At 36.6% G+C, this 18,123-nt stretch overlaps 3 protein-coding genes, 1 long non-coding RNA gene and 1 pseudogene across 5 annotated transcripts; 4 read left to right on the top strand and 1 right to left on the bottom strand.

Annotated features, from left to right (window-relative positions):
• The first annotated feature begins 399 nt into the window (after positions 1 to 399).
• On the top strand, positions 400 to 3,353 carry LOC9330056 (WAT1-related protein At1g44800). The gene is made up of 7 exons (XM_021011592.1): positions 400 to 794; positions 884 to 946; positions 1,744 to 1,860; positions 2,110 to 2,350; positions 2,432 to 2,590; positions 2,677 to 2,828; positions 2,924 to 3,353. Exons 1-7 carry the CDS (start codon positions 607 to 609, stop codon positions 3,114 to 3,116), a joined length of 1,113 nt encoding a protein of 370 aa, XP_020867251.1. The 5' UTR covers positions 400 to 606; the 3' UTR covers positions 3,117 to 3,353.
• A 476-nt stretch (positions 3,354 to 3,829) lies between these two features.
• Positions 3,830 to 5,249, top strand: LOC9327358 (gamma-glutamylcyclotransferase 2-3). Its single transcript, XM_002893948.2, has 8 exons — positions 3,830 to 4,022; positions 4,105 to 4,181; positions 4,266 to 4,319; positions 4,396 to 4,452; positions 4,547 to 4,587; positions 4,673 to 4,744; positions 4,814 to 4,893; positions 4,983 to 5,249. Exons 1-8 carry the CDS (start codon positions 3,914 to 3,916, stop codon positions 5,081 to 5,083), a joined length of 591 nt encoding a protein of 196 aa, XP_002893994.1. The 5' UTR covers positions 3,830 to 3,913; the 3' UTR covers positions 5,084 to 5,249.
• Positions 5,215 to 7,834, bottom strand: LOC9330055 (protein FAM9A). Of its 2 annotated transcripts, none has more exons than XM_021011591.1 (9): positions 7,646 to 7,834; positions 7,331 to 7,436; positions 6,994 to 7,247; positions 6,787 to 6,892; positions 6,390 to 6,707; positions 6,217 to 6,293; positions 6,004 to 6,128; positions 5,549 to 5,803; positions 5,215 to 5,472 (listed from the first exon to the last, which is right to left on the bottom strand). In XM_021011591.1, the coding sequence occupies exons 1-9, from the start codon at positions 7,798 to 7,800 to the stop codon at positions 5,444 to 5,446; spliced, it is 1,425 nt and encodes a 474-aa protein (XP_020867250.1). In that variant the 5' UTR covers positions 7,801 to 7,834; the 3' UTR covers positions 5,215 to 5,443. The 2 variants fall into 2 exon arrangements, with proteins under 2 accessions (XP_020867250.1, XP_002891295.2); XM_002891249.2 differs by having other exon boundaries at positions 6,217 to 6,296; positions 7,646 to 7,833.
• A 900-nt stretch (positions 7,835 to 8,734) lies between these two features.
• On the top strand, positions 8,735 to 13,358 carry LOC110224736. Its single transcript, XR_002329232.1, has 2 exons — positions 8,735 to 9,093; positions 9,515 to 13,358. It is a non-coding gene; the product is annotated as an uncharacterized LOC110224736 (long non-coding RNA).
• Positions 13,359 to 14,359: 1,001 nt separating this feature from the next.
• On the top strand, positions 14,360 to 17,127 carry LOC110224735 (annotated as a pseudogene).
• Positions 17,128 to 18,123: the final 996 nt, after the last annotated feature.

The following is an 18,123-nucleotide window of genomic DNA, read 5'->3' as shown; positions in this document are numbered from 1 at the left end:
GTTACAAATGTGTATGCACACACAATCACCTTACCACCTACTACTTGATATCATACAAAACTATGTGATATATCAACTTTAATATAATGCGAACACGTGTTACGCATTGAAATAAAAGAATCACAACATGTATGTATACAAGATTTGCAATTTTGATTATATTTCTCTACTTTGAAATCGTCTAAAGAGAAAAGAAAAAAGCTAAAAACAAATTCCAAAATGAATTCTTATATAAACGATATGCTGACATGCATATGTAAAAGTAAATAAGTATGTAAGACATATTTTTCTGTTAACTTATTCATATCTCTAAAGTGTAAACACTAGTTGATCATTAAAATATTCTAAAAGATACGTAGACGTATTATTAAGTGAACAAAATAATGAGTGTATCTTTTTAATCTAACTTTTGCTCGACTATAAATACGAGTCACTTCCCATTAGGTTTTGCCTGCCTCAAACAAATAGAGCTTATCTCATCACTCACCAAACAACTCTCATCAATATAAAGAGAAGAGGGGGTGGGAGAGTTCTATATATACACATAAACATATTGATATAGTAGTGTTATATAACCAGAGATATATTCTCGTTTAAGTAATAAAGATGAAAGGTGGAAGCATGGAGAAATTGAAGCCGATATTGGCGATAATTTCACTGCAATTTGGCTATGCAGGCATGTACATCATCACTATGGTCTCGTTCAAGCATGGCATGGACCATTGGGTTCTTGCCACATACCGTCATGTCGTCGCCACGGTTGTTATGGCTCCCTTTGCTCTCATTTTCGAGAGGTACCACTACACACACATATATCCACATCACATATTATGTATGTATATTGCATATATGTATACTTATTTTAATAATTGTGAGTTTGCAGGAAAATTAGGCCCAAGATCACACTACCAATATTCTGGAGGCTTCTTGCTCTTGGAATATTAGAGTAAGTCTCTTTCATTAGAAAACCATGTTTTTTGCTTTGCAATTAGAAAGTTCGGTTCATACAACTTTAAGGTTCTTGTATTTATCATACAAAAGTTTGTATCTAGAAAATAAATCTTATAACTAGTTAATAATAAAAACGTACGGTGCAAAATCAAAAGTTACTTTTTTATAGTTGTAATGCAAATACATGTGTTCGGGTACGTTACTTTATCATGCTAATTCGGGTACGTTACTTAGGGAAATGAAATACTCACATATCGTACCCAAAAAAATTAGACTCTTATAAATATGATTTTTAGTTTAGATAGTAACAACATAATTAATCAAAGTTATAGTCAGAGATTGTTTAATGTTTGAAGGATTCTACTATTAAGATAAAGTATTATATACAATTTTTTTTGCATATACCAAAATTCGTCTAGAATTGGACATACGAGATAGGTCTTTCAATCATTTGAAAAGTTGATTAATAAGTAAATAATAATATTTTTTAGAATATCTATTATCACATAAAATATTTACATTGTTTCGAAACTTTAACGTGATAATGTAGAAAAAGGGATGAAATTGGTATATAATAATATATTTCTTGATTATTGGTAATGAGATCATCACCCACAACCACAACAAACATCTTTAATGTGAATGTGTGCTTGTTATCCTACGTACACGTTTTCCTTTTGATCTTTGGAAAAAGCATCTACTTATTATGCACAAACAAAAGATGACGTGAAAAGGCTATGTAATAAAAAATAATGATATTGATAATTGGTATTTATTTGTGAATGATTTTAGGCCCCTTATGGACCAGAATTTGTACTACATAGGATTGAAAAACACGTCAGCATCGTACACTTCTGCCTTTACCAATGCACTTCCCGCCGTCACCTTCATTCTCGCCCTCATTTTCAGGTACTTTCATTCACTCAACAAAACTTTCTCTTATTTACTTTATTACCCCATATTCAATCATAAGTTTGTAATTCATTTTTTTTCTCTAGATTATTTAGATGATTGATGATATTCTAGCCTTGAATTGTCACTTAATCTCCGAGAGTTTTCATGTTTAGTTAATAAAACTTTTTAATGAACTTTTTTTTTTGCTAAGAAACTTTTTAATGAACTAACCATTTAAGTAACACCAATTGCAATGTTAATCAGGCTTGAGACCGTCAACTTTAGAAAGGTCCACAGTGTAGCAAAAGTGGTAGGAACGGTAATAACAGTAGGAGGAGCAATGATAATGACTTTGTACAAAGGTCCGGCTATCGAGATCGTGAAAGCCGCTCATAATTCTTTCCACGGCGGTTCGAGCAGCACGCCCACCGGCCAACACTGGGTCCTCGGAACCATAGCCATTATGGGCAGTATCTCTACATGGGCTGCTTTCTTCATTTTACAGGTAAAATATTTCTTATAATATTTAGCATTTTGAGAAATATTATACTGATAATTAATAAGAAAATATCATTTTTTCATGCAGTCATACACGTTAAAAGTTTATCCAGCTGAGCTATCACTTGTAACGTTGATATGTGGGATAGGGACGATCCTAAACGCCATTGCTTCGCTAATAATGGTTCGTGACCCGAGTGCATGGAAAATCGGTATGGATTCCGGAACACTCGCCGCGGTTTACTCTGTAAGTTAATCATCTACTAATCAAGTTAATAAACACTAACACTAATTAACTTGTCAATTAAAACTTGTTATGTTGTATATTTTTAGGGAGTGGTTTGTTCGGGGATAGCTTATTACATACAAAGCATTGTGATTAAGCAGCGTGGTCCTGTGTTTACGACGTCGTTTAGTCCTATGTGTATGATCATCACTGCCTTCCTCGGTGCATTGGTTTTGGCTGAGAAAATCCATCTAGGAAGGTAATAAAGTCACACTAATCAAATCTTTATAATTCAAGATTAATTAAGTGATACATAACTAATGTTTTGAATGGTATTATTGTAATGTTATGCAGTATAATTGGGGCAGTTTTCATAGTTCTTGGACTATACAGTGTGGTATGGGGAAAAAGTAAGGATGAAGTGAATCCTTTGGATGAGAAAATCGTAGCCAAGAACCAAGAGCTTCCGATCACTAACGTAGTCAAACAAACGAACGGTCATGATGTCTCGGGAGCACCGACTAATGGTGTGGTTACAAGTACCTGATCCAAGTTCCAAAAGAGAAGAAAGATACTTAAACAAAGATTTCATCTCCATGCATTGGAGGTGGAAATTTTGGTTATCTTTCTTGTTGATTTTGTGTTTTTGTTTTTTTTTTTTTACATTTTCTAATCGCTCTACGCTTAACTTTAGTATCTTTTTACATTATGTATGTTTTTCAGCTTCTACTTTCTTGTATTTTGAAATTTCCAAAACGAATGATAAATGAATCATTTGGTAAAACTTGAGCCTACTAAACTATAAAGGGTAACTTTTATAACTCCAAGAAACTATAGTCGATATTTGGATGTTATACATATATAATAAAGAGATTAGAGTTTTTGTTTTGTAACTTGTTAAAATAAGAAACATATACTACTAATTGGGTCACTTGTCTTTGTCTTATCCTAATGGATCTCACTTTCTTTCCTTTTTAATTTTTTTTTTACAAAATTTAAAAATTTATTAATCCCACATGTAATTACGACTCATTTGCATAATGTAAACGATTCCAACCGCAAAACAAATCCAACGACAAGCCAAACCGAGACCTAAACTCTCTAATCTCTGACCTAGCAAATCTCACTTTCTCTCTTTTCTCTCACCAATTACATGGGTTAAATCTATAAATTCAAGAGTTTAGGGTCAAAATTATAACATTATACAAAATAGAGGGATTTATTCTATAACTTGTTAAAGTAAATTACATGTGATACATGTGGGTAATTAATTGATCACTTGTCTTTCTTCATTCTTCTTCTCCGATCCCATCGGATCTCACTTTCTCTACCTCACCGGTAAAAATGGCGATGTGGGTATTCGGGTACGGATCTTTAATATGGAAAACGGGTTTTCCTTTCGACGAAAGCCTCCCTGGTTTCATCAAAGGCTATCGCCGTGTCTTCCATCAAGGTCTCTCTCTCTCTTTCTCCATCTTTATTAAACAATCTTGATTATGATCTTGAGTTATAGTAATGTCAAATATGGAATTTAGGTAGTACTGATCATAGAGGAACTTTGGATTTTCCGGGAAGAACTGTGACATTAGAAGCTGCTCATGGAGAAGTTTGTGTAAGTCTTTATGATACAATTGTTAACTCTATTCAAGTTCTTGGTTTGATTTGTTTCTGTTACTTGCTAATGGAAAACACACAGTGTGGAGTTGCTTACAAGATAACCAAAGAGGAAGATAAAAGAGATGCTTTAATGGTAAGTGAATAAGTGATTATATGCTCTTTGTTGGAATTATGACAAAAACATTTATGTTGTCTGTTTGTTTTGTCAGCATTTGGAAGTGAGGGAGAAGCAATATGATCAGAAAGAGTATGTTGATTTCTTCACTGTGAGTCCATTTTGTTCTCTGCTTCTTCTAACATCAAAGATTGTGTCCTTTTCTTTTTTTGTGTGTGTGTGATGATGCTTTTTACTTGTTGCAGGGCTCTAATGCTTCGGAACCGGCTGTGACTGGAGTAATGGTGTAAGAAACGCATTCGATTACATCACGTCGGTTTATATATAAACGAGTAACAATGTCGATACGTATCTTCCTTTATTTACTTCAGGTACATAGCTTCACCTGACAAGAAGAGCAACAACAACTACTTAGGACCAGCTCCTCTTGAAGATATTGCCAAGTAGGTGGTTTTGTTTTTAGCTTCTTCCTATAGATTACATTTGATCTTTCGTTTCTTGTGTTTGTGTAGACAGATAGTTTTAGCGAAAGGACCTTCAGGGCCAAACAGAGACTATATCTTCAACCTCGAAGAGGCTCTCGCTCAACTCGGTAAAAGAACTTGTACCAATTACTCAGTAATCTTTGGTTTCAGATTATAAAGTACCAACTCTGGTTTTGTGTTCTTTGATACCAATCAGGGTTTAAAGATAAACATGTCACAGATCTTGCAAACCAAGTTAGGCGCATTCTTTCAGAGACCCAGGAGTTAGACATTGATGCCACCGCCAACAATGTCTAGATTCCCAGCTTCTTTTCGATTTACCCGAAAGGACAAACCCAATTGATAAGAGATGCATATTGCATCACAATTCAATCTGTTATCACTATCAATCAACTCTCTTCTTTATCATATTCGATCACATCACAGAGTGGGTATCAAATATATTCAGTGATTCAGCATATGATTCCTCAAGTTATAGTTTGAGTCTGGGATTCCCACTCACTGTATTTAATAGTTTGACATATTACCTGCTTAATATTCATCATAATCTTTAAAGGATAAAGGAACAAAATGTCACTAGCAGAGACAGACACACTTAAACTACAGTGGATGAAAGATTCATTACTGTAAGCCACTGATTCAGAGATAATCGTTAAATCATTTGCTTTCTTCTCCACCATCATCCTCTGCAAACAAAGCCAAGGATCATCAGTTTTAAAACTTGAATGGATGGTCATTTAGATAAGAGATCTAGATTCTCACCACTGTTTGATTCTTCTTTGCTTTGGCTTCCATCCTCAGCTTTTTCATTACCTTCCTCTTCATCTTCAGCATCCTCTTCATTCTCAGTATCTTCCGGTTCATCACTCTCGCTCTCGCTTTCCGCTGTTATTTTCGGTTTTGGAGGAGGCGCAAAACTTGTGGATGACTTTCTCCTTGAGCTCCATACAATGTTACTTGTATCAATACCCTCAAGCTCTTTTGATATACCCTTCCTCTTTTTTACTTCTTTGATCTCTATCAGAGTAAAGCCAGATAGTTTGTTCATAGTATGTTTACATATTTACCAGATAGAAAACAAACATCAGCATGCTTATTCGCGTTAACATCTTCGCAAGTTGAACTAAGAATCATTCAGAAAAAAACTACTGAACTCTAAAGATGGAAGATATGAGTTTATCTCCAAGCAAAAAAATCAATTCTTAGCGGAACACTACCTTTCTCCGAAGGATCTGAAGACAGCCCTTCTTTGGCAAGTATCTGCTCAAGTTCTTCTATTAGCGTAACCTCACGTTTCTCTTCAGGAGCCTGTTTGGCTTTCTTGTAAATGTTAGGAGGAACACTGCCACAAAAAAATAATAAAACAATAAAATGCCTGGAATATGAACAAATACAGAACTTCTTAAAGATATACCAAGTTTGGTAGAAACCTCATCCCACAAGATTTGATGACTGATTTGAGATGCTCAACACGCTTTCCATACACATCAGTTGCAGTCTCCTTTGTCTGCTGTTGAACAACATTAAAAGCAGAAATCAAATGGGTAAGTTGTACAAGGTTTCAATGGGATTCAAGATAAAAATCACAACCAAGATGTTATACCTTCAAAGATTTTTCACTATCTCCTGCATCACTGTCATTCTCCGAATCTGTTTCTGTATGTTTTGCTTTCTTTCTCCCAGATACATGTTTGCCGTTTTCACTTTTCCGTTTTCCCATCATCTCTGGTTTTGATAATTTTCCTTTTCGGGCCATTGTCTTCTTTACAGCTACTCCCTCGTCGTCCACAGCCCCCTCCGCATCTGAATTAGAATTTTCTTCACTGCTTACCTTCTTAGATAGTGTGCTCTTGACCTTTTTCTTCAGTTTTTTCCCAATAGACTCAGTCGAACGTTTAGGAGCCTCAGGAAGTTGTAGTACCTAATTAGCCAATAGAACTATAAAAAAACTTGCATCTCACTCTAGTCAAGATATTACATAATCAATTGAAAGTACTCACTTCATCCAATTCTTTGTTAATGAACTTCTTGAACGGATCAAGAGACTCCTTCTCTAACTTAAGATCTTCCTCTAAAAGTCGACGAAGTGAAGCAATTGTAATTGTCCTGAAAAGTAAAGCAAGCCATTACTAAACAGAAAAGTATATTTTCTCAAGTCATGGAAGAAGAAACCTTTACTGAATTCAGAACTTCATTTATTAACTTACTCTGAATTAGCCTTAATATACGAAGTTCTTTCCCGGAGGGCTCTCCTTATATCACTCTGCAAGGCTTCTTTATTTCCCTTGTCCTTGATATCTTTAGCTACCCTTTTGGATGTTTTCTCTTCACCAGTATCGTTCTTCGCCTCATGCTCTTCAGATAGTTCTACTACTTCTTTGATAGGAATCACATCGTCTTCGTCTTCCCTCTCAGTTTCTTGAGAATTTTCATCATTATTACCACCAGCTTCTTCTAAACACTGACATCAAAAAGGAAACATTGGTACTCTCAAAAAGGAAGTTCAATTATTATCTTGTTTCAACCATGAAAACAGAAAGATACCTGAACCAATTTCTCTTTAACAAAGCTTTTATACACATCCAAAGCAAATTTCTCCAATCCAATATCTTTCTCTAACATCCTCCGCACACTCACGATCGTGAAGCAGCTGCAAAATTCAAAAAACTGCAAATCATTCTATTGTACTTCGCCGACACATTCCACTATACAAAACCGAAAATCAAAGTGAAACCCTAAATCCAAATCAGAAATGTATATCACCAGTGCCTTGAAAACAATCGAACGTTACTCAATCTCACAGAGAGAATTCACGACATTAGGGTTTAGAGGAAGAGATTGAGAGACAAAGATTTATACTCTGCTTTGTTTCTTAGGCAGGTTACGCGAGATCGCAAAGCCGCCAGAATCTTGAACTTTATCTCTGTTGCATCAATGTCCTTCGAATTACTCTTACCGGAATTCTGATTTCTCTCCTCCGTTTCCATCGCCGTAACCGCCGCGCCGCCGGACATTTCTCACTCAAAAGTGGATTTAAACCTCAAAATCGATTCTATTTAGCATATGTAATAAAATTAATCTATTTATTTGTTTATTTTAATTAAAATAATAATTAGTCAAAACAATAAATTTTAAATTTTTGGACATAATTGCCAACTCAACCTAACATTGGATCTTTATCTATATATATTGGGTCTAATTTAGGCTGTAAATGGTAACATACAATTGTGGAATTGTTGTGGAATTACTGTGGAATTCCTCAAATGTTACATCATTCATATTTGAAGAATTGGTGAGGAAATCTCGGTGGAATTTTTGTTATTTGGTTATAGGAGTCCTACTCCATTCCTTTATTTACTGAATTAATCTAATTTTATTCTTTTTTTTTACCAAAAAAAATGTAAAAATGGGTGAATTATATGGATTTGAATTTTTTTTGTATATTTCTCTATTAGAATTTCTCTTTTAAACATCAACCATCCTAAATTTAGTATAGAGATCGAAGAAAAATATTTGGGTAAGAGTTCATCCACGCTTATAGTTCATAGTTTATATATGTTTGCTTTAAACTATATATTTGGATAAACTGATATGTGCAATTAATTATATCTTAGTATATCAAATTTGAAAAATAATATTAATATTTTTAACAAAAAATTAATTACATCCACTCTTATTAGTTAATTTCTAAAATGTATTTCAAAATAATGTACTTCTAAAATTTATTTTTAAGATAGTCATGTTTAGTAAGCTTATTAAAAATAAAATTTCAAATTAAATATTTGCATATATTTATTTAACTAATATTTTCCACAACAATTAGTTCTTTAATTAATATTTTTATAAATTTAATTATATTATTACTTTTCAAAAATTCAGCTAGATTCAGCGGTTACCATTTGAACTTAAAATTATTCAGCTAGATTCATCAAAAAACCACAAATATATTCAGCCCAATTCAGCCGGATTCAGCGGTTACCATTTATACCTTTAGGATATTTTAATCCCAAATTCTCAAAATCGAATCTCTAATCTTACCATCTACTTATTTTCACAATCCTTTAAAAACCAAGTATATTTTTCTTTTATTCTACAATAAATTTTTACCACCAACAAACTATTATAAACAATCAATGAGAATCATTCTCTCTCCTCTCTTATTAACCACAAAAAAAAATCTCTTATATAACAATCTTGTTCTCGAGATTTTGCAACTTCCAAACTCACATCTCTTATCTTCTCCCTACCAAAAAAAAAAATATCTCTTATCTTCTTCTTCTCCATCCACCATTAAAGCTCACTTCAAGGTAGTTTTAATTTTTTTTTTTTCATATTCTCTAAATTAGCAATGTGACAAGAACTTATATAGATATAGCATTAGCTAATGAAATTGTTGTGAAATCTCAATTTGAATTAAAATAATTGTAGATTTGTGAATCTGTTTGGTTTTTATGCTTATGAAGGTTAGTAGAATTGTTTTTAGGGTATTAAGGTCTCACGTTGATAATTATGATTGAGAAATGTTAGATTCGTAGCTTGAATGCGAAAATTAGTAGAAAATTTGGGGATTGACGATTTGGGATAACTGACAGCTTTGGATACAACTATGTAGAATATTTACGGAGACAAAAATTGGTGCAGCTGGGACAATTGGGTACAACTATGTTTATGCAATGCTACGAAAAATGTTAAATTATAGACCATTTTCTTTCTCTTTTTCTTTTTCAGGTGACAATGAAAAATACTTCAACCATACGTTTTGCTTATGATGGATACTACTCAAGTATCGGAGAAGGTGTACGATGGATTTTAAAAGAAGATGAAGAAGTGCATTCTTTTCGTATGCAATCATCGATTGGAAAGGTATATCACATGCTAAGTTGGTTGAAAAGATATGCAGCAAGAAAATGTTAGATGTGGCTACGACGAAGCTGAGAGTTAGTTACTTTTTCTTCTCATTCCCACAATATAAGGTAATACCAAATTATATTCGGGATGATGAAAATGTTGTGTGTTATTTAAATGATGTAAGTTAAGAAGAGTTTAGAAGTGTTTTGCATGTCGAAATTACCAATAATAACGAACAAAATCAAGGATTGATGAAAATGAGGGTTTGATCAAGTTTTAAGAGAGGATTTGGTAAGGGAAAATGTTGCAAATAATAAAGAAACTCCTCTAATTGGTGGAGCGAATGATAGTGGTGGTGGTGGTGGTATCTTTGCTATGCACGTTGGAGACCAATCACAACAAACTCTGGTGGTAGTGGAGAATGAAGATAGAGATGTAGAAGGAAATGAATCCATACCTCTTTTATGAAAAGATGATCTTGATATTCCGGTAGGCCAAGAATTTAGAAGCAAAGAAGCAATACAATGTTTAGTTGAAAAGAATGGACATAAGAATTGTTTTGAGTTTGTTGTAAAGAATTCGGAGCCGTTGAGATATGTGGTAATATATTCAGAAGCACATCATGGTTGCGATTGGTATGTACAAGCTGCGAGGAGTGATACGTCTAAGCGTTTCTCTATACAAACTCATAGAAATATTCCTTCATGCTCTCGGTCAAGTATAAGTACATGGCGTAGTAGAAGGAAATGCACACCAACTATGGTTGCTTCTTTTTTCACTGAAGATTATTCGGGTAAAATTGCCACGCCAACTCTAAAAGATCTCATTGATTTGGTTCAAGTAAGATTTGGTGTGTAAGTGTCATACTCTATTGCATGGAGAGGAAAAAAATAAGTTGCGAATGATGTTCGAGGTACCCCAGAGGAAGGTTTTATGCTTTTGTATTCTTATATGTTCATGATACAGAAGATGAATCTTGGTACAGTTTCATATGTGGAAGTGGATGAGGAATAAAAGTTATTAGTTCTTCGCATTGGGAGTTTCCATTGAAGGCTTCTGTGTCATGAGAAAAGTGATCATTATTGATGGAACCCATCTTAAGACTACATATGTTGGAATGCTAATTGTTGTTACAGCTCAAGATCCCGATCATGACCACTATCTGATTGCTTTTGGTGTAGTGGATGGTGAGAAAAATGAAAGTTGGACTTGGTTTCTCAAAAAGCTCAAATCGATTATACCAGATGATCCTGAAATTGTGTTTGTTTCTGATAGAAACTAAAGTCTCATCAAGACAATATATGTGGTCTATCTGTTATCTCACCATGGGCACTGTATCCACCATTTGTCTCCGAATGTGAAAGAAAAGGATTTTGGAGTAAGCACAACAATATGTACAGAAAAGTTCATGCGATGTGCTCGGGCTTATACGGAGGCAAAGTTCATATAGCTTTGTGGTGTTCTTTTGTCAACCTATCCTTCGACACGTTTGTATCTAGATGAGTGGGTGGATGTGATGAAATGGGGGTAGATGTTATTTTGGAGGAAAAATATATAACATAGATACAAGCAATGATGTTGAATCTATTAATGGTATTTTAGGAAAAGCTCGGAACTACTCACTATTACAAATGATAGATGCGATTATCGAGAAAATGGCTGAGTGGTTTGGCAAACATAGAAAAGCTTCTGGAGTTCCTTCTCCACAAAAGAAACCCAATACTATCCAGTTGGTAATTTCTCTAGAAGCTTTTCTATATTTTGCAAACCACTAAGCCATTTTTTCGATAATTCCATTTATCATTTGTAATAGTAAGTAGTTCCTTGCTTTTTCTAAAATACCATTAATAGATTCAACAGCATTGCTTGTGTCTATGTTGTATTTTTCTCCTCCAAAATAACATCTAGCCCATTTCGTCACATCCGCCCACTCATCTAGATACAAACGTTCAAAGGATATGTTGACAAAAAATCACTATAAAGCTGTAAAAACTCTACCTCCATATAAGCCCGAGCACATTCCATGAACTTTTTTGCACATATTAATGTGTTTACTCCAAAAACCTTTCCTTTCACATTCTAAGACAAATGGTAGATATAATGCCCATGGTGAGATAATAGATAGACCACATATATTGTCTTGATGAGACTTTGGTTTCTATCAGAAACAAACACAATTTCAAGATCATCTGGTATAATCGATTTGAACTTTTTGAAAAACTAAGTCCAACTTTCATTTTTCTCACCATCTACAACACCAAAAGCAATCAGATAATGGTGATGATCGGGATCTTGAGCTGTAGCAACAATTAGCACTCCACCATATGTAGTCTTAAGATGGGTTCCATCAATAATGATCACTTTTCTCATGACACATAAGCCTTCAATGGAAACTCCCAATGTGAAGAATAAGTTCTTAAACTTTTGTTCCTCACCCACTTTCACATATGAAATTGTACCAAAATTCATCTTCTTTAACATGAACATATAATAATACAGAAGCCTAAAACATTCTTCTAGGGTACCTCGAACATCATTTGCAGCTTTTTTTTTCTCCGTGCGGTAGAGTATGACACTTGTACAACAAATCTTCCTTGAACCAAATAAATGAGATCTTTTAGAGTTACCATGACAATTTTACCCGGATAATCTTCAGCCAAAAAGGAAACAACCATAGTTGGTGTGTCTTTCGTTCTACTTCGTCTTGTACTTATACTTGAACGAAAGCATTAATGAATATTTCTATGACTTCGTATCGAGAAATGCTTAGACGTATCACTCCTCGCAGATCGTACATACCAATCACAACCATGATGTGCTTAAGAACATTTTACCACATATCTCAACGGCTCCAAATTCTTTGCAACAAACTCAAAACAATTATTATGTTCAATATTTTCAACTAAACTTTGTATTGCTTCTTTGCTTCCGAACTCTTGGCCTACCGTAATACCAAGATTATCTTTCCATAAAAGAAGTATGGATTCATTTTCTTCTACATCTCTATCTTCATTCGTCATTACCAGCGGATTTTGTTGTGATTGGTCTCTAGTGCATAGCAAAGATACCACTATCATTCGCTCTACCAATTAGAGTAATCTCTTATTTGCAACATATTCTCTTACCAAATACTCTCAGAAAACTTAATCAAACCTCTCATTTTCATCAATTCCTTGATTTTTGTTCATCATCATTGGTAGCTTCGACATGCAAAACACTTCTAAACTCTTCTTCACTCATATCATTTAAATAACACACAACATCTTCATCATCTCAAATATAATTTTGTATTACCTTATAATGTGGGAAAGAGAAGAAAAAATAACTAACTCTCAGCTTCGTCGTAGCCTCATATACCCTTTTCTTGCTGCATATATTTTCAACCAACTTAGCATATGATACATCTCCAATCGATTACTTCATAAGAAAATAATACACTTCTTTATCTTCTCTTAAAATCTATCATACATCTTCTCCGATACTTGAATAGTATCTATCATAAGCAAAACGTATAACTGAAGTCTTTTTCATTGACACTTGAAACAAATGAGAGAAAGTAAACGGTCTATAATTTTACATTTTTTGTAGCAGTCCATAAACATAGTTGTACCCATTTGTCCAAGTTGTACCAATTTTTGTCTCCATAAATATTTTACATAATTGTACCCAATGGTTCTAGTTGTCCCAAATCTTCAATCTCCAAATTTTCCTACTAAATTCCGCATTCAAGCTATAAATCCAAATTTTCTCAATCATAATTATCAATGTGAGACCTTAATACACTAAAAACAACTTTACTAACCTTAATAAGCATAAAACCCAAACAAATTTATAAATATACAATTATTTCAATTCAATTGAGATTTCACAATAATTTCATTAGCTAATTGTGGATGTCGGATTCACACACTCAAGTATTTTTATTAAGTAGGAAAGATTACTCTTGAGGGACAAAAATGAATATGTAAAAACTTATGAATTGCTACGAAAATTGCTATAGTATCTCTTTCTCTAGAGGAAGATCCCCTTTACATGGCCATTGGCCTTTATATTTATACATAGAGAAACGACATTAAAATGAATAATTAAGTACAATTATTCCCTCTTAAATGTGTCCGTTTTGATCTTTGACTTTAATGCTCAACGTATGAATTTGAGTTGACTCTGATTTTTATGGGCCTCGCCTTTTGGCCCAAATGTCCTTAAGACCGACTTAACCATGACTTCGTCTCCGGACTCGTGTCGAGGTGCAGTCACTTCGGACTCTCTTCACGTTGACAACCACTCCGACTGTTCTTTTGACTTGTGGGTCTAATGGGCTTTATCCTTTATGGGTCGTTATCCTGTCTACGTGGCAATCTTTGGTTGGTCCCGGACTTCTGGTGCGGGATCCGACACCAACAATTAGCCCCCCAAGTTCTTCGAAGTGCCATTCCAATTCGGAGGACTTTAAATGCTTAAATGACCAAAGATTGCGCTCGAGAATCTTTCTGATTTCCCGCCGAAAATCTCATCACTCCTTTAATTTCGGCACTAGCCATTTTTAACCGAGTGACATCTGTCATCATTATGACCGTATATTAATTATTTACTATTAAAACGGGAAAAACCTTCCCACTTCCCACACAACTTTCGAGGCGGTTTCATCATTTAGTTTGTGTAAGGTAACTTCTTTTCACCATCATTTTTTTCTTTTACTTTTGTGCTTTAATCAAAACTTCTCTCTACTTTTCTTTGCCGAAACTCTCTTCGCCGAACCTTGAATTTTTCATTTTCCTCCGATGACTTCCGATTCTGAGAGACCTGAATCTCCGTCTTACGATGAGAGGCGTTCTAGTAATGACGAATGCACTCGTCCTAACGATATCGCCGGTCCTCATTACAAATCCACCTGTACTCTTCAATCCCTTGAGCGATTAAAGGGGCTTTGTCAAATTCCTCCTGGAATAATAGCGGAGGCACAAATAGCCGATCCTACGGAATCTCCGGAGAACCACCGTGACGGGTACTTTTGTGTTTACGAAATTTACTTCAAGGGCTGCGGATTGACCTTCCCCCTTCCCGAAGCCCTAATTCAATTCTTGGCGGCTCTTGAGATTGCTTTACCTCAACTAACCCCCAATCTCCTCCGAACCATCCTCGGGATTATAACCGTTGCGGCAGAGGCTGGCTACATCATTGGAGTCCCCGAGCTGAATGAACTTCTAAGTGTGAGAAGTTCGTCAAAGAAAGCGGGATACTTCTCGGCATACCCAAATGCCAATAGAAACGTCATCTCGCACCTCCCAAACAAGGATGAAAATTGGCACCATCCTTGGTTCCTGATTAAGAAAACTCCTGCTTCGATTGGGAATCTTTCCGATATACTCCCATCGAACTGGTCTACGAAGCCTGGTAGAGACTAGGTCGTATATTCCTTTCCTTGTCGTTTTATTTTTTTTACTGACCAAATTCGTTGTTTTACTTCGCAGCTCTCATCGCTTCAACTCTCCCGACTGAAGAATTTGTCAAGTTCTTCAAAACAATCCTCGAAGGGGAAACCCTTTGGAATTCTTTCACCCTCAATCGGTTTGTCGAGGCCAACCGAAAACTCAGGATGAGTCCTCCCAATCTACTTCATCGTCTTCCGCCTCCTCCCTCAACTCAGGGAATGTCAGCTCGGGCCCTTACTGCCCAGCGTAAGAAACTCTCCAAGACGATAGCAGAGGCTTGTGATGAAAACAAGGCGTTCCTTGCGGCCGCCATTGACAAAAAAGATTACAGCAGGACCCTGCTGGTTGATGATAACAGCTCCGAGGGAGCCAGATCCGTTGCTGCTTATAGGCTAACACCTCGTCGCGAACGTTATGACGAACGTTCTCCTCGGAGAGAGCGATCTCCTCGTCGTGATTCTCCTCGTCCTCCCCGAGACGATTTCAGCAATGAACCACTTAAGAATTTGGTTCGTAGGAAGAGGGACAAGTCATCCCGTAGTGACTCGTCTCCGCAAAGGGAGAAATCAAGGGCCCGGACTGACCGTTCACCTCGATCATCCCCTCCCACTGAACCAATGGGTCCTCCCCGACCTGTTGACATGTCTTCTTCTTCCCAGCCCGACAGCGAAAAGACTGCTCGGAGTGCATCTCCTAAAAAGGGAGATTCTGAATCTCGAGATGCTTCCTCGAGGTTAAAGCCTGCTCTTGTTCCTCAAGTCAAATCACTTTCAGGTTTGGTGATTTACACATACTTAAACGTTTTTGTCTCTATTAAGATTCCAATTTTTACAACTCTTCCTTCTTCGCAGCTATGGAGAAAGAAGGCAGCGTCTTCCAATGCTTCAAGACCCGATCGGGTTCGGTCTTGCCAGACTTCGACAAGTGGCGCCCTGCGATTCGTGAACGCTATTTGCTTCACGCTCATCATTCATCTCGGGTTAGTTCTATTTTTTGTTTTTTTTTTTTTTTTTTTTTTTTTTTTTTTTTTTTTTTTTAATTGTATTGCCATTCTGCAAACTGACTTGCCATCCCGGGTTTATATATAATGCCAGGCTCACAGCGAACTTAACGACATGATTGAACATTACGAAGGGTTGGTCATTGGACGGGAGAAGGAGATTGACACGTGGAAGAAAAAATTCTCTGCTCTTGAGGCTGAACACAGTTCTTCTGCCGGCTCCAAGCACGATCTGGAGGACAAGGTCGACAGTTTAACATCCGAGCTTGCGCAGATAAAGGGGGAGCTGCAAGACCAATACGACCGGAATTACAAACTCCAGGATGAACTTTCTGGTGTTCAGGGTAGACTTCATGAATCCGAATCAACCGCCGATACCCTAAATAACCAACTTATCGAGCTTAACGCGAAGTACAAGGCGTTAGCCAAGTTGCGTGATTCCGAGTTGGCAAGGTCAGCATCGAAAGCCAGAAAAGATGTTAAGGGACGCGGGATGGAGTTGATCCAGGGGGCCATCCGCTTCATTCAAACCGAGAAGGCTAGGTCAGATCTGGAATCGGACTTCAAGGAGCACGAAAGCAACCTGATTCTGTTGGACCAAATCCATGATGCAGATTTCTCCGAGGTGCAAGAGAGGGCCGAACTGTCGACCAATCTTTCTGAAAAGCGGAGTCGTTTGGCAGATCTTCCCGCTTCGACTTTCAACCCACAGGACTTTGAGGAATTCTGCACAGAATCTCCTCCTATAAGTGAATCGGGTCTAGACTGGGCGGGTAACTTTTGGTCCTTGATACTCATTACCTTTTCTTACCTTGTACCTTTGATTGACTGAAATTATTTTTTTTTTTTAGGCTCAAGTGAGACGGAAGACGTTGTCCCACCCGAAGTTCCTGCGGCGCCGGAGGTCACTCCGGAGGATGGTTGTACCGTGGAGGGTGGTCCAGGAGCTTCATCTGATCAAGCGCCAGTTAAGGAGGCGAGTGAAACTTTGACAGCTGAGCCGGAGTCCGAGGTGGATGTCGATCCGTAGTGGCTGTGTCCACTTTAAACTGGGGATTGTCCCATTTAGTTTAAACTTAATTTCGAACTTATTTTTGGCGTAAGGAGGCTTTATCATTTCTTTTGAACAAGATATTTGCCTGAGGAGGCTTTTAAACCTTTCTAGGTTATGACCCAAGGGGGTTTGGTTAAAATTATATGCGGGTTTGCAAAGTCCGCTTTTAACCTTTTGTGGCTTTGTGGTTATGCTTTTGAGATTTTTAGGCTGATCAAACCTTTCTCTTAAGAATGCGAGAACTGAGCTCGGCTTAAAGCGAGTTCCCCACTTCGGGTTTAGTCAACTCGATAAATTTATTGGGCTTGGGCCTTAGAAACTTTTGTAGTTAATGCGACGGTTGCTTTTTCCCTTCTTATTTCTTAAAAGTAGGGGAAACGGCTCGTCTTTAATGCAAAAACTGCATTTTCTCGATTTTCCAAAAATGGTTTAAACCACTCGGGCACACTACCATTATTGGATTTATGGTTCCAAGACAAACCCTAAATCATTATAAATAAAGGCTTACCTATCTCTAAGCTTTATTTAAATACTTTTTAGAATCTTACTTGAGAAATATTACGAGAATGGAAAACGAAAAAGTAGCCCCCGTTGATCCCGGCAGCCCACTCTTCTTGTCCGGCGACGGCTTTGAACCGGCCGGCGTTCTCTTCCCTCACGCCGTCTTTCACTTTCCTTCAAAGGAGAAAAAAGAGGCTTGCGACTTTATTGACAAGGTTAATATCTGTCGTCTTTGATTAAAAACTTTTTGTTTCATCTTATTCATTCATCTTTATGCTAGGTTGCCGACAAACACCGTCGCTTGTGTGAAGAGAGGCAGCGGCTAGGCCTTAAAAGACAAACACTCGAGGCTCGCATCGCTCGGGTGGAGAGGAAGATACGGGCTTTGGAAAGTGATCCCTTTCAATGGGAATGGCGGAACTTTGATTCTGTCGCTGAGATCCCGAAGATGCTTCAGATGTATCTCCGTGCTAAAGGAGTCCCGGGTCCCGTGAATGCCCCG

This window comes from Arabidopsis lyrata, assembly GCF_000004255.2.
Source record: "Arabidopsis lyrata subsp. lyrata unplaced genomic scaffold ARALYscaffold_1, whole genome shotgun sequence".
Taxonomy (NCBI): Eukaryota; Viridiplantae; Streptophyta; class Magnoliopsida; order Brassicales; family Brassicaceae; genus Arabidopsis; species Arabidopsis lyrata.
Note: the sequence above shows the minus strand (reverse complement) of the source record. Positions and strands in the feature narration are given on the sequence as shown.

Coding starts and splice junctions, on each gene's coding strand:
- LOC9330056 (XM_021011592.1), top strand. CDS start 607: ATGAAAGGTGGAAGCATGGAGAAATTGAAGCCGATATTGGCGATAATT. Junction 795..883: donor TTTGCTCTCATTTTCGAGAG/GTACCACTACAC, acceptor GTGAGTTTGCAG/GAAAATTAGGCCCAAGATCA. Junction 947..1,743: donor CTTGCTCTTGGAATATTAGA/GTAAGTCTCTTT, acceptor GAATGATTTTAG/GCCCCTTATGGACCAGAATT.
- LOC9330055 (XM_002891249.2), bottom strand. CDS start 7,800: ATGTCCGGCGGCGCGGCGGTTACGGCGATGGAAACGGAGGAGAGAAAT. Junction 7,248..7,330: donor TTAAAGAGAAATTGGTTCAG/GTATCTTTCTGT, acceptor TTTTGATGTCAG/TGTTTAGAAGAAGCTGGTGG. Junction 5,473..5,548: donor CAAAGAAGAATCAAACAGTG/GTGAGAATCTAG, acceptor CTTTGTTTGCAG/AGGATGATGGTGGAGAAGAA.
- LOC9327358 (XM_002893948.2), top strand. CDS start 3,914: ATGGCGATGTGGGTATTCGGGTACGGATCTTTAATATGGAAAACGGGT. Junction 4,320..4,395: donor ATAAAAGAGATGCTTTAATG/GTAAGTGAATAA, acceptor TTGTTTTGTCAG/CATTTGGAAGTGAGGGAGAA. Junction 4,894..4,982: donor AGAGGCTCTCGCTCAACTCG/GTAAAAGAACTT, acceptor GATACCAATCAG/GGTTTAAAGATAAACATGTC.